Below are 15,281 nucleotides of genomic sequence, written 5' to 3' on the forward strand. Positions count from 1 at the left end.
TTTTTATGAACAATTAGGAATAATTTTTAGATTAGATACATTGCTTCTAGTTAATATGTGCTTTTTTTAAAAAATAAAGGAGAGTTAACATAATTAAAAAGAAATATAAATTATAATAAATATTGACAAGAAGTCTTATATTTATATTATAAAGAAGTCACTTCTGAGTTTCTAACACATTATTTTTAAGATAAATTTTAAATATAAAATGTATTATAATTGCAAGTTTTAATAATAAACAAATTAACAATTATGATAAAAATATGATAAAAATAAAAATATGTGTGTTTATACAAACATACATATACATATATATATATATATATATAAAAGAAGGAATGATGAGTTAAGATGGAAAGAATAATTCTTTTTATTGTTAATAAATTCCTAACTTCAAATTCCTAATAAATCATTCCTTAGAAAATTTAAATGAATTGTCTATACTGTGTTGAAAATTTTTTAACTGCGTTTGCATTTTTAAATTTGTCAATATTTCTAAAAATTGCATTATAGATTTTAAATAATAAATTTTTAATTATTACAAAATGTTAACTCCCATAGATATTGTTCAAAAAGTGCTGAATAACAATTGACATTTATATGTCAAAAATGTCATTTTTTAAAAATGAAATGTAAATTACTCTCTTAAAAACGATTAATTAACATTTCAATGTTTGTTTATATATAATCATTATAAATTGACAAAATTGTTCTACAATTTTATGGCAGCCAGAATATATAACAAAAGCAATAATTGTATTGCTAAAAAAAATGAATGATATCATTCATATTTTATAGAAAGAAGACTGTCTTTTAGTATAAAGTATACTCTTAAATATCACAAACATTCGTGTTCTGAATATAATTGTTATATAATAATTTGCATCTATCTCGTTGCTCATTCATAAAGAATATCTATTATATCTTGTCAATAAGTATTAACGAAATAACCAAGAATTATAAAATGTTTTAGTACTTTAATATGCAGATGCTTCCTTATATTCAGAACCTTCCATAGTGAAGAAATCTTCCAATTTCCATTGCAATGTTTCAAAAGTTGGCCTCTTCATTGGATCTTTATTCCAACATTCTAACATAATATCATACAATGCAGTTGGACAACCAGGTGGACATGGCATTCTGTAGCCATGTTCTACTTGATGAAGAACTTCTGCATTTGTCATACCTTTAAAATAATTAAATATTGAAAATAATTAAATATTTTTGTTTAAATTTTTACAAATATAAAAAATTTTTATTTGATAATATATTTACCAGGATATGGTATTCTTCCATAAGTAACCAATTCAGTAAGAAGAATACCAAATGACCATACATCAGATTTAATACTGAATTTACTATAATTTGCAGCTTCAGGTGCAGTCCATTTAATTGGAAAGCGTGCACCTATTCGGGCTTCATATTCATCTTCTTTAATTAGTCTAGCTAAACCAAAATCTGCTATCTTCACGACATTTAATTCTGCTACCAATACATTACGAGCAGCTAAATCCCTATGAATATAATTTTGTGATTCAAGATAAGCCATACCTGCTGCAATTTGTGCAGCCATATCAATTAATCGTTGTAGATTTAATGTTTTTCCTTTTCCTATTAAAAAAAATTAATATATATATAATATATATATATATATATATATATATATATATATATATATATATATATAAATGAATAAATAAGTAAATATAAAGAAACATAAATAATTAAATAGAATAATTTTATTACCTTGCAAATATTCTAACAAGCTACCATTCCTCATCAATTCTGTGATAATATAAATGGGTTCTTCTAAAGTGCATACAGCATATAATTGAATTAATTTTGCATGACGAAGTTTCTTCATGATTTGTGCTTCTGCCAAGAAATCTTTAGGATCCATAGTTCCTGGTTTGAGTGTTTTTATTGCCACTGCAGTTGTATTATTCCATGATCCTTCCCACACTTCTCCAAATTGACCTTGGCCTAATTTTCTTACAAATTTGAGAGAAGAACGGTCAATTTCCCATTGATCTCGTGTGCGATGACTAAGACCCTCAGTTACAGGTTTCTCAACCTGTCAACAAAATCAAATATGTGCTAATCAATGACTGTTAAATTTTTTAATTATTTTAAATAAACATATTATCATAGCATTAATAGCAGATGCTTTTTTACAAAAATTGTATAATAATAAATAAAATTATATTAAAAATATAAATATAAAAAATATAAAAATTCTAAAATTTCTCAAAAAAACTTAGAGCACTGATCTTATTTTCTATTAAATACAAACCTAATTAGAAGCCCTTTAAAGATGTTGCTTAGGCTGCATAACTACTCATTAAATTCTTAGTGATTTCATTATATAACAAACAATAAGTGTTGTTTAAATTAAGATATCTAATCTAATAGTAAAATCATAAAAAATAAAGAAATAGTGACTATTATGCAAGATGCAAGTGATGAAAAGCAAACTTTAAATTATTTATTTATATCATCGACATTCAAATGGCTTTACAGAGACTTAACATATATATATATAGTTAAGATATATATAAAATATAATTTTAAAATAATTTATAATAGATGAATCTTTATTTTTGACATATAATAATATTTTTTCACAAGTCATTAACATTCGTTTTTATAGATAAGAATGTAAGAAGAATGTAAACTCATTAAATATAATTTTAGGAACTTAGTAATTGAACACTTTTGCACAGTCCAAGACATAAATATATAGATTAAAAATTTATTCATTGTAGAATATATATACATTATTAACAAGAATGTAGCACCATATTTGAACTGTTTTAATAAAATAAAATGCCCTCAATGGCTTAAAGTTAAGTTAAAGAGAAGTATAAAAAATATAGAAGAAAATTTCAATCATTGAGAGCATTAAATCATATAATTTGATAAGAGAAAAATTTATTTTTAATGATATTATGAACTTTTTTGTTTTAGTTCATTAAAAATTTTTCAGAAAATATATAAGATTCATTAGATATATAAGATTAGGAAGAAAATTTGTTTTAAAATTCTTTAATGTATATGCAAATACAAAAAAGAATTTTAAAACATAAATTTTATTAAAAAACTGATTTATGAATTTAAATTGCATATATAGAATATCTCAATCATTAGTAAAAAATATATTACTTATTTTTTATTTAATATATTATTTATATATGATATTTAATATGATATACTATAATGTAATATATAATAACAGTCTTTTTTCACATCTTTATTATTTATATAATCAATACTAAAAGATGTGGATAATTTAATAGTAATGTTTATTTGAGATATCCTATATATGAAATAGATTTAAGCACACAAATGTTAATAATAAAATACTGTCATCTATTGAAGATTATATAAAAAAATTTGTGTTAAATATTTTCATAATGAATAATACATCAAAATAGCACATACAGACACAATTTTATTTTGTTCTTTTAAATGTGTGCTTTCAATCGTTTTTCTTCTAAAAAAAAAAAAAAAAAAAAAAAAAAAAATATTAAAATTTAAAAATTTAGCAATGTTATGTCAGATTATAAAAAAAGTGAATTATCTAAATGAAAAATAATCTAATGTCTTTGATACATTATTCCATATAGGACGGGCTTGTGCTGTATGTACAGGCCAAAGACATAATGGAAAGCATTTATATTAAAAAGAAAATTAACATGTTATGTCATATTGGGACATTCAATTTACCAAGAAAATCCAGCGGGAGGTAAGGTAAGCAATAACAGAGAAACAAACATAGTCTATTCAGAGATCAAACTTTGCAAGATTATTTATCAAACTAAAAGCTGTTTTCAAACTTCAATATTTCTTAAAATAAATTTAGCAATATATGTATAATACAATATATATACATATGTATATATTTACTTTTCAATAATATAATATATAATTTTAATAAAATTAAAATAATAATTAATATTTTCTTTTTTTTCTTATAAATATTAATATAATATTTATAAAATTTAATATTTATATAAGAATTTTTTATTATATTTTTATTAGCATTCAAATTAGTGCTTTCTTCATTAATATATTTAAACATAATTTCTAACAACTTCTTCAATTAATAATAAAATTTTAATAAAATATATATAAAAAATATTATTTTGTAACTTGAACTGTGATTTTGATCAGTGTACTATTTTTAAATATTTCTCCAATAACATTTCTTAAAAAAATGTATATTATAATTATTAAATACATCAGTTTATAGAGCAAAGTCTAACTGGAGTTTAGACAGTGCTATAAATATATAACAAATATAATATTTAAATTTAATTTAAATATTTCTTAAAAAGATTTAAAATATTATAATTAAATTCATTTATTTCATTTATTTTATTACATAATATATAAAATTAATTATTCTAAATTTGTGTACAATTAAGGTAACAAAAATCATGCACTTGTATTTTTATTTTCATTTTCAATCTGATATTATACATAGATTATATTCAACATCAAGGGATTTCTACTTAATTTATTAAATATCAAAATAAAGATTCTTAAGTGGATTTTTGTATTTATCAAGAATTTCCTTGATAAATATAAAAAAAAAGTTTAATAATTAAGCAATATTATATCCTTCAGTAAAATAGTAATATATCATTAAAAATCAATTTTGTACATGCAGCAAGCTGTCTAAACTCCATTTATGACATAAGATTTCAGAAATATTGATTTAATAAGAATTTTTGCCTTACCTGTACACAGGGCTTGCAGAGATTTACACATAATCCATCAGCATCTTTACTGTAATGTTCAACAAGATCTTGAAGATTCCTAAATGTAGTTCTTCTGGCTATAAAGAAACCACCTTCATCTAATTGTCTAATACGGTAATGTTTAACTGTATCACCATCACGTACTACAAAAAAATTTTTTATTATTTTATCATAAAAATCTAAGTCATTTATAATTTAGAAATATAATTATGAAAATATATAAATGTAATAAGTCATATTTTATATTTTTAACATACATTCAAATATATTTTAATATCTTAATATCTTTTACCTGAAAGAGAATAATCATTGTGTCGGCTTTCAGAATCTCTGATTAAAAATGCACCATGATCATTTTCAGGAAGTAATAATTTCTTCTCTGCTTCAATTCGTTTAATTTTTCTAAAATACCATCTAAAAAAAATAATGATTAAAATAATGAATAAAATAAAAAAATATTTCAAGATATAAAAAATATTTCATATAAAATTTAATATAAAAAATTTAATACATAATACATAACATAAAAATAATTTAATGTTAAAAAAAAAGATATTATTTTTTTAATGTTGTTATAGAATGTAGAAATATTAAAAAGATAAAATAAAAAATATTATTGATTTAAATTAATTGTTAATAAAAATCTAAAAGCCAATATATTTATTATGAATAATTAAAGAAAATAATGAAAAAAAAATCGCATTGACTACTTGACTATTTGATTATATAAATAGAAATCCAATAATGAAATATAACAAATAAAAGCAAATAAATTAAGATTTATTATATTTTTTTTAATCTATTTTATATTGTATAATATATTGTGTAATATATAATATTTAATATCTCTTATATATAATAACCTTATGTATTTCTTAAATGAATGTATAACTGTAAACTTTTATGTGATTAGCATTCTAATCTCTCTATATTAATTTTATAATCATTCATTATCTATTATTCTATAATTATTGTAATAAAAGTATAAATAGTTTCTAAATTAAATATTTTATATTCATCAAAAAAAATATATTTTTAAATAATAAATATTGAAATATAAATAACTAACTAAAACTTACGGTTCTGCTTCTATAGACTTTAATTTTGCAACATAATTGCTGGGAATATATCCTTCTTGTCGAGTTCTTTTACTTCTAGCTAACCACCAATCTCCTTGAGTATCATTTAAAATTTCTAAATGTTCACCTTTTCTGAAACTTAAATCTTCATCTGTACGTGCATCATAATCATAAAGTGCAACAAAAATTTTTGCAGTTGGCACATCCGCATCTGGAATTTGTGGCATAGGCCTGATAGGATCTGGAGGTGGTGTTGGCACTGGACTAGCTTGAGATGCAACTGCCTCTATATTTGGATTGCCTATTCTATCAGGCTTTTCTTTCTCTGTATCTGTTGGACTGCTGAAACAATTACCCATTTTTTGTATGTAGTTTCAAATTTGTCCAATTCAAATTCACTGTCACTGAGTCATGAAATATAAAAATTCTTTTTGCAAATGTTCTTCCAATATTTTATGTTTGATCCTTTTGCATGGATATCGACTGTGACGGCCGTCGACTCCGCCCGACGCCGATCGTTCCTTTGACCACTTGCACTCCTTCCAATCCCCACTTCTAGTTCAATTTCAAACATCTGACACTCATTAAAAAAATTAAGTCTTACAAATACAATTTCGTCAGACTTAAGATCTTGCACTCAACTAAAAATTGGCATTTAGTTTACTATAAAAAAAAAATTAAACTTGAAATTTTACTCTTTTTATAAAATTTTTTATTTGTCATTTTTTTATATAATAATTGAATTACTAATTATTATTAGAAGAACGTTTAGATAAATCAGATATAGAACAAATTGTAATTTATTTTTTCTGAAACAATTGCATTTTGTTCAATATTGTTTGTGATTTTCGCGAATTTTCGAAACCATACAAAATCATATTTTCCGTGATAAATAAATTCTTATGTACAAATAAAATAATATTATTTTCAAAATCTTAAAATTTAAATATATATAAAAAAAGATTTTAAAAAGTTTTAAAAAATTCTTAAACAATAATATTGAGTCACTTTGCATTTAGAATGACAAACTGAATACTTCAATTATTTAAAGATTTTACAAAAGAATACGAATAATAAATACGAATTTATATTATATTAATATTTATTCAGATAATTACTTTTAATGATAACACTTTATCACATTACTATAGAAAACAACTATACTATTATAATGCAAAAAAGAGATGTATGTTTTACTAGTAAGAATTGCATTTTCGTCATGTCGTGTTGATCTAAACTTGACGTCATAATATGACCCTTTACAATTCAGGTTAGGTTGCAAAACATCAATTGCATAGATATTTGTTACTATTAATGCTATTAAAACAATGATATTGTATTAATGATATTGTTTTATTAATAATAATAATATATTTCTATTGGTTATTTTATCATTAAAACTGTTTTATTGTTATAATAATTTAAACTTAAAAAAAATCATATTAAAAAACAATAATAAATTTAATAATAAATTTATATATAATTATATAAATTTAATATAAATATTAAAATTGTTTAAATAAGAAAATTATGAAAAATAAATTTCTTTTTATAATTTCAGAATTTGATATATGATATTTTTAATTACAATATAAAAAAAAATAAAATTTTTTTTTAAAAACAATAAAAAAATTAATTTAGAAATGTAAAATATAAAGATTTATCTAAATGTTTGATTATATTTAGATCATTTTTAATAAATATATTCAAATATATAAATGCAAATATATAATCATTTTTTAAATAAGAAATAAATATGAAAAAATCTTTAATAAATTTTTAAAATATAAAATTAAAAAAAATATATAATAAATAAAATTCAAATTTCAATTTAAAATTAGTATTTTTTTTAAATCTGAATTCATTACAAATTTTTTCTATTAAATAAATAATATTTCTTTAAAAAAACATATAAAAATTTATGATAAAATTAAAGAAAAAAATATTTTTTATAAGAGAGCCCGCTCGATTTAAATTAGATCCACCGGTTCATAATATCCAGGAACAATGTAAATTATCTTACACCAGAAGAAGATCATTCCTTTTCTATTGTTGATTTTTTAGCACTGATATTGCATAATTGCAAAAATTTTTAGAAGCACAATAATAATCAATGGTAAAAAGAAACGTAGACGATATAATGGAAAGTAACGTCGCCATTGCATTAAATCAGATCCGTCAAAATCTTAATTTTCACATGTGCGATATTGAAATCAGCGAAAAATAAAACACACACCCAATCTGTCATCAAAAAATATAATTACGAAATGAACACACTCCGTATAATATTTTAGACACGTCTAAGATTATTTATTTCAAAAACAAACGCGATAAACGGACAAACTTTTCATCAGAAACCAACAAAGAGGTGAAAACACCCATGGTGAAGGTAGCCAGTAACTAGCGAAATATAACTTTCGGGTAAGTTCGGCTAAAACCGAATTTAACCGATCCTTTACCATCTCAATCAAAAATACAAGTCGTTGAATTATTATCTATATAATTTTATATTTAATATATCTTTACTGTATCACATAAGATATTATAAAATATTCATTTTTTATTTTAATTAAAAAAAATAAGTATTTAAAGATTTTAATAAATAATAAAATTAAATAATAAAAAAAATTTGAAAGGTTGTAATTAATTTGATAATTTTTCTAATTAATAAAAGAACAATTAAAACATCTTTTTAACATAAAATATGAATAAAAATAAAAAAAATTAATGATATATTAAATTATATATGTAAGTATGAAAATATCAAAGCGATATAATTTTATTAAATATATTTGCTTATTTTTTGTTTGAGATATCTTATTGTACATTTGAAAAAAATTGTAATTCGATTATTTCTTCTAAATTAAATATATGCTTTTATTATTTATATATACATTATTATATATATAGTTTTAAATTTGTTATTAATTTTAATACTTAAAAAATAATTATTATATTTGATTTGCTATACTGAATAAAAAAAATATTTATTGAAATAATAAACAATTATAAAAAGGCAATATAACATATGTTATATGTTTCTGTATGAATTATTGATTTATTTTCTTTAGAATAATTTAATTTATCGTTATTAATTATACTTATATATTTAATTGCCAAATAAAATTAAATAACATTTCTTAATTATTCGTGCGCGCAACAAACACAAACGTAGTGAAATATTTAATATAATGATATGTATATTAATCATTATAGTATAGCATGATATATAATTTTGTATCATATCACTAGAATATGGTATAATGCTATATCAATTTCACTGATATTAATGCATATCAAATTATTTAATATGACATATAATGATATAATATATAATTATATATTATGTGTATATATATAATTTTTATCAATTTAATTATTACCTGAAAAATTTGAATGCGTATAGGATTTTACTACGAAACGTTTTAGAATGCATTAGAACAATTTAATACGGTATATCCACGTGATTGTAACTTTCTAAAGGTATTACGCGGTATTTTTGATAAATTATGCGATATATGTATAATACTGAGAACCGTAATCGTTAGCATCTATGACTGCACTGGTTACTCATTTCAAATTATCTATCTTAAGTTTTTCATATATATCTATGTGCATAGGAATATATCGTATCGTATTTTATACCCATGTATGTATGTGTGAGAGCCCATTTATTATATTATCAGATTGTATCGTTTTATCCAGTTATATCTTTGTAGATATAGATCAATCAATATAGATAAATCAATATTTATTCTAAATATTTTTATCAAATTTTTAAAATATCTTTTTATCAATTTAATCCAAAATATATATACAAATATTATAAAATATAATATAATAATTTATAATTCTATAAAAAAAATATAAAAAAGAAATTAATAATATTTTTCATTGTTTATTGTACAAGATATGTTGTAAAAATATTAATAGAAAATTTTTTTTTTAACTAAATTTAAAGAGATGTAATTTATATATTAATTTTTTTTAATAATATTCAGTTTTTTTCATTTTTTGTATAAACAATAATAAAATTATAATGAATTATATTTCTATTAAAAATATTTTTTGAATATTATGATTACATATTATTGATCTATATTTTTGTTGTTGTTTTACATATTATTGTAAAAATATTATATTATACATTTGTATAATATTTTTAATATATTTGTTAAAGTAAATATTGATAAAATGAATATAAATATTGAGAACATTGATAAATTAATGAAGATGATCCTAATTTTAATTGTAATTTTATTGTAATGTTATTATAAAAGAACACTTTAATGGTTTACAATAATTATCTATTATTGTATAATTCAAAGATTCATTATCACCATATTTTCTAAGCGTATAGAATCAATGAATGTATAGCTTTTATATATTCACATTATGCAAAAATTATATAAGTAATATATTATTATTAGATTTTCATAATTTAGTAGGAAATAACTTCCATTGATTTTGCAATAGTATACTATAGTATCTTAACATTGAAATTATAATAACATTCATCTGTATAAAAAAATGCATTTGCCTAATGCACAGTGGAAATGTTTCAGATTTTATGGAAAACTTGTTGATTACATAAGAATTACTTATTGTTAATATTTGAATCCTCATTATTATCTGTATCAGGTACTTCTAAAATTTTTGGACCATATAAAAGAACGTATGCGCAATGCCAATCACCACCACCGCTGAGTTTTAATACTTCTTCACTAGTTACAGCGCTAACATTTTCATCATCACATTTTAACCATGTGTCATTTTTTTGTCTAACCCAAGCTACATAATGGCCACTACTACTTGATCGTCCTCTATGTGTTAGAACTGCTTGTAATGAGTAATAACCACTGTTATTTGATCCTATATCTGTAATTATAATAATATATATAATAATATAAATATATAAAATATATAAAAATATTGATTTATATATATTTATTCCATTTATTTTTAATTTTTGTATTTTATTACCATCTGGAAACCAGAAAGATTCTTGTTTAACTTTTTTTTTACTATCTATTTTATCTTTTCTATCTTTTATATTGCGAGATTCTTCTATTAAGCGATCTTCATATTCTTTAAATTTCTCTCGCATTGGTATAAGTTTATTTTGAAGTTCACTGCTACATAATTCAAAAACATCAAATTCAAGTGGAAACTTAACATCTTTGAGAATTTTTGCATTGATTGCTTCTTTTTCTTTGTAATAAAAACGTACAAATTGTATTGTTAAATATGCTGGTAATCTACTAATTTTTGACTGTAAAATATGATTTTTATTAAAAAAAATTTTAATAAAATTTTTATTTTGTATTATATAAAATTTTTTACCGTTTTTGTATACATTGCATCTCTACCAAGAGTTGGTGACATTTTTGTAATTTGTTCTTGCATCTTATTTCTAAGTCCAGAATGCATATATTTGACTTCTGTTGAAATAAAACAACTCAATTGTAAAAATTCTTCTCTTCCTTTAGTAGGAGGTTCATCTTCAGATTCTATACACTTTAATTCTGTATCAAATGTTCCTCCAAAATATTGTTCAATTAATGATCGAGGTTTATAACTTTGTCCATTATTTTCAGAGGCAAGATTTTCCTATGATTATTTGATATATGAATACAAAATATATATAATTATATTATAATTATATATAAATATATAATTATATTATAATTATATATAAATATATAATTTGAAACATTATTATTTATATTTAAAATAAAATATTGAGTCATTTAATAACCTTTGCTGGTAATTTTTGTTGTAACATTCTAATAAGTTCAGTCCAACATTCATTAGCATCTTGTTGCTGAAATCCACCATGTTCAGATTTTTCAGCAAATCTTGGAAATGCTAAATGCATCATTTGGACAAGAACAACAGGTGGCAAAGCTGATCCTTTATCCATACTATCATATAAATCTCTTAATGCAGCAGTTATACTTTGTGCAGGTACAAGCGATGAGCTACCAGCAGCTGCAAGTCCCCCTGGAAAATTCTTTAAAGCATCTCTCAACTCAGGGACAGTTTTTAGACATTGTACAGTTGCATTTAAATAACAAGTATTTCCTAAGTTTGTCAAACCAGCTGGTAAATCTAAAGCAGTAGCTAATGCAGATTCATTCATATCTTCTAAAAATAATGGTTTTTCAGTTGGTTCTGCTGGGACATCTTCTTCTTTAGAGCCCATCATTAAAACAGTAATACCCTATAATAAAATTAAAATAATAAAAGTTTTATTCTTTTGTTATAATTAGTTATAATAAAATTATCAATATTATTATTTTCTTACATCTTTTAATTTGATATTGCCCCAATCATCATCTTTTAATGTCATTCCTTTTAACATAACTTTTTGTCTTTCTGGTTGCACTCCTGTCAGTGCAAAAAGTTGTGCTTTAAACAACATTGGTTCTTCATCTGTATTAACTTCTACATTAGAAAAAAGTTCTTTTCCCCACTTTACTTTAACTAAAACAAAATATTTTATATATCAAATATTGAAAACAGCATAAAATTAAATAAAAAAGTTTAAGGTTAGATTTTTCAAAATTTTTAATTTTTTCAATACATACTTGAGTATTGAGGCATTTCTTTTCTTTTCTTTATAAATAAACTTTTGTTTTTGTAAATTTATATCACTTGATGTACTTAATTTACAATATATTTTTTCACTAGTAATTATTAATGTGCATAAAGTGCACCGTCAGGCATTCGTGTACTAACACACACACGCGCGCGCACAAGCATATACATATTTCAAGATATGCATGAATTGTACATGAATCCAATAATATATAACTTATTTTTATGAATTATAATTGTAATTAATAAATTGATTAAAAAATTGATATTATAACTTTTATTTTGATATAATTTAAATTAAGTAATACATAAAAAAAAAAATAATATTAAATATGCATGAATTGAATTTTTATTAAATTTTATACAATACAATAATATATCTAATTAAACAGACAATTTACAGAATATTCTAAATTAGGACCAGCCTAAAAATGATTAATTTTAAGCTATCACATTGTTGTAATTGTGACAAATATGATTTCTATTTCCACTTATTTTCTACGATATAATAATTATAACAATATTTTTATATTACAATATTTAATATATCTTATTATTTTAAAAACTCAATTAAAAATAAAATATAATGTTATTATACAATATTTAAAATTTATATTCTGTATAGAGAAAATTTTAACTTTTATTTAATGTGAAAAGATTATAGATGTAATTTTATTAAGATTAAGCCCACACTCGTAGAGTTGAATCCCAGCTTCCAGTAGAGAGAGCAGTTCCATCTGGAGAAACTCGTAAACAAGATACTCGATTTTCATGTCCATATAAAAATGCAACTCGCTGACATTTTAGGGTATCCCATATATTTACAGTATAATCATTATAACCAGCAAAAAGTAATCGTCCACTAATGCTTAAATCAACTGCATTTGCTCCAAATATTATACTTTCTTTTGCATAAACTGCTATTTCTCTATCTGCACGTAGATCGAAAAGTCGACAAGTTGCATCATCAGAACCAGTTGCTACTGCATCACCACCTGGATGAAATTTTACCTATTCATAACATAATATACATATCATTTTCTTATAATTTGATAATATAATATACTTTATTTTAATAATATAGGCTATATTAATAACAAGAATAATAAATTTTTACATACAGAGTTTACATCAGATTGATGTCCTTCAAAACTTTGAACACATTGACCAGTTCTCATATCCCATATTAAAACCATTTTATCACAACTACCAGAAACAAATGTGTTACCAGTTTCACTTGGTGCTAGATCAATAGACATGACATCACTTGAATGACCAAGAAAGCTTTGTAACAATTGGCCACTTTCTACATCCCATAAAGCACAAGTGCTATCTCCACTACCCGTTAAAATTTGTTGATCACTATTAGGAAATACACAACAAGACATATAAGATGTATGTGTAGCAACAGTTTTTTTACGAGTTGATACATCATCTTCTTGACTTAAAGGATATACAGTAACTTTATTATCTAATCCTCTGTAAAAAAGAATATAATAATTAACATATTATAATTAATGATTATTGTTCTTTTGTAAATTTTAAATATATTTAATACCCGCAAGCAACAAGAGCACCACTTGGAGCATAAGCACAAGCCATTACCCAAATAGTTGGCATAGTAAGAGCATGTTCTTTATTTGTTGTAAAAGCATCCCATATTATCATTTTGCCATCCTAGAATTATTTTTATATTAAAAAATACTTTAAAAGTTTAAATAAAATATTAAATCTATTCTGACTTGTGAAGAAGATACAATATGACGTTTATCTGGTGACCAATCAGAACAAAGAACTTTCGCTTGATGACCTTTTAGAACACGACGTGGTTTTACATTAATCCAATTAATGGTTTCTAATCTATCTGCTACACTAGCAACTAAAACAATAATATTAATTACATATTTTAATATGATTTATTTTCTATATATTTTTAAAAAACTTTTTATTATTTTTAAAAAATAGTAAAATTAATATTTACGAGTAATATCATTTAATTTCTGTCGTTCATCTTCTAAACGAATTTTTAAGCTTTCAGCTTCTTTTATTAATTTTTCTATATGCTCTGATTCAGTAGCAGAATCCATATTTTTATTTGTTTAATATTAAATATTTTTTAACAGAAAATATATAATTTCATTAAACAGAATATCATTTTTGTATAAAAATTCTGTTATATTTAATTAACTTTCCTTCATCTAAAATATATGTTTTAATTAAAATAATTTGTATATTGTTAAATATAAAATAATAATCCATGTAAACAATGGATTATCTATTCTATCATTTATCAACCTCGAAAAAAAATTCAAAAATAATTAATAAAATGATAGATATTTTTTTATAGATTCACAATTTTTTACATTTTTCGCTTCTTTTTTGATAACTTCTTATTTCTTTATTAAATAAAAATTGTAATAAAATATCTTTCAAAAGCAATTATTACTAATCAATACATACAACAATAACAAACTTTAGCGCCGATGCAATGATGCTTTCATATTTAATCAACTTAACCTGAACATGATATTTTATAGAAGTACAACTTAATAAAATTTTTTAAAATCATAAGTATTGAAACTCTTATATAACATAATACTAAATACTTTTCTATTATTCTATTCTAATTATAAAAATAATTTATTATTAAAAAATATTAAAAATATTAAATATTATATTAAAAAATATTTAAAAATATTAAATATTAAATATAACAATATATTATTCTTAGGGCATTGAATTTATGTAATATATTAAAAAACATAATTTTTAATAATAATAATAAATTATTATAATTTATAATATGTTAATAATTTAAATAAAATATCAAATATATATA

The 15,281-nt window shown here is 21.8% G+C and overlaps 3 protein-coding genes across 12 annotated transcripts; all 3 read right to left on the reverse strand.

Annotated features, from left to right (window-relative positions):
• Positions 1–962: 962 nt before the first annotated feature.
• LOC412588 (tyrosine-protein kinase Src42A) lies at positions 963–9,634 on the reverse strand. 9 transcript variants are annotated; one of them, XM_016917712.2, is made up of 7 exons: positions 9,226–9,634; positions 5,843–6,181; positions 5,056–5,177; positions 4,743–4,906; positions 1,747–2,068; positions 1,276–1,611; positions 963–1,186 (listed from the first exon to the last, which is right to left on the reverse strand). In XM_016917712.2, exons 1-7 carry the CDS (start codon positions 9,276–9,278, stop codon positions 978–980), a joined length of 1,545 nt encoding a protein of 514 aa, XP_016773201.1. In that variant the 5' UTR covers positions 9,279–9,634; the 3' UTR covers positions 963–977. The 9 variants fall into 9 exon arrangements, with proteins under 9 accessions (XP_016773201.1, XP_016773199.1, XP_006568198.1 ...); XM_016917710.2 differs by having other exon boundaries at positions 1,747–2,074; positions 9,226–9,632; XM_006568135.3 differs by lacking the exon at positions 9,226–9,634 and adding an exon at positions 8,079–8,252 and having other exon boundaries at positions 1,747–2,074; positions 5,843–6,397.
• A 725-nt stretch (positions 9,635–10,359) lies between these two features.
• Positions 10,360–12,612, reverse strand: LOC411572 (ubiquitin carboxyl-terminal hydrolase 14). Its single transcript, XM_395043.7, has 6 exons — positions 12,433–12,612; positions 12,150–12,328; positions 11,601–12,065; positions 11,186–11,452; positions 10,826–11,114; positions 10,360–10,720 (listed from the first exon to the last, which is right to left on the reverse strand). The coding sequence occupies exons 1-6, from the start codon at positions 12,446–12,448 to the stop codon at positions 10,440–10,442; spliced, it is 1,497 nt and encodes a 498-aa protein (XP_395043.3). The 5' UTR covers positions 12,449–12,612; the 3' UTR covers positions 10,360–10,439.
• A 163-nt stretch (positions 12,613–12,775) lies between these two features.
• LOC409113 (guanine nucleotide-binding protein subunit beta-5) lies at positions 12,776–14,930 on the reverse strand. Of its 2 annotated transcripts, none has more exons than XM_006568129.2 (5): positions 14,424–14,930; positions 14,200–14,321; positions 14,001–14,119; positions 13,564–13,921; positions 12,776–13,453 (listed from the first exon to the last, which is right to left on the reverse strand). In XM_006568129.2, exons 1-5 carry the CDS (start codon positions 14,527–14,529, stop codon positions 13,124–13,126), a joined length of 1,035 nt encoding a protein of 344 aa, XP_006568192.1. In that variant the 5' UTR covers positions 14,530–14,930; the 3' UTR covers positions 12,776–13,123. The 2 variants fall into 2 exon arrangements, with proteins under 2 accessions (XP_006568192.1, XP_006568191.1); XM_006568128.2 differs by having other exon boundaries at positions 14,185–14,321.
• Between the last annotated feature and the right edge of the window lie 351 nt (positions 14,931–15,281).

The sequence above is a fragment of the Apis mellifera genome, linkage group LG1 (genome assembly GCF_003254395.2).
Source record: "Apis mellifera strain DH4 linkage group LG1, Amel_HAv3.1, whole genome shotgun sequence".
NCBI lineage: Eukaryota > Metazoa > Arthropoda > Insecta > Hymenoptera > Apidae > Apis > Apis mellifera.

Excerpts from the sequence above, each read along its gene's own strand:
- LOC412588 (XM_016917710.2), bottom strand. The coding sequence starts at position 9,278 with ATGCATTCTAAAACGTTTCGTAGTAAAATCCTATACGCATTCAAATTT. Across the intron at positions 5,178-5,842 it reads AAGTCTATAGAAGCAGAACC|ATGGTATTTTAGAAAAATTA; the intron begins GTAAGTTTTAGT and ends TATTTTTTTTAG. Across the intron at positions 2,075-4,742 it reads TCTGCAAGCCCTGTGTACAG|GTTGAGAAACCTGTAACTGA; the intron begins GTAAGGCAAAAA and ends TTTTGTTGACAG.
- LOC411572 (XM_395043.7), bottom strand. Across the intron at positions 11,115-11,185 it reads ATGCAATGTATACAAAAACG|TCAAAAATTAGTAGATTACC; the intron begins GTAAAAAATTTT and ends CATATTTTACAG. Across the intron at positions 10,721-10,825 it reads ATCTTTCTGGTTTCCAGATG|ATATAGGATCAAATAACAGT; the intron begins GTAATAAAATAC and ends TTATAATTACAG.
- LOC409113 (XM_006568128.2), bottom strand. The coding sequence starts at position 14,529 with ATGGATTCTGCTACTGAATCAGAGCATATAGAAAAATTAATAAAAGAA. Across the intron at positions 13,922-14,000 it reads GGTGCTCTTGTTGCTTGCGG|AGGATTAGATAATAAAGTTA; the intron begins GTATTAAATATA and ends TCTTTTTTACAG. Across the intron at positions 13,454-13,563 it reads ATCAATCTGATGTAAACTCT|GTAAAATTTCATCCAGGTGG; the intron begins GTATGTAAAAAT and ends TGTTATGAATAG.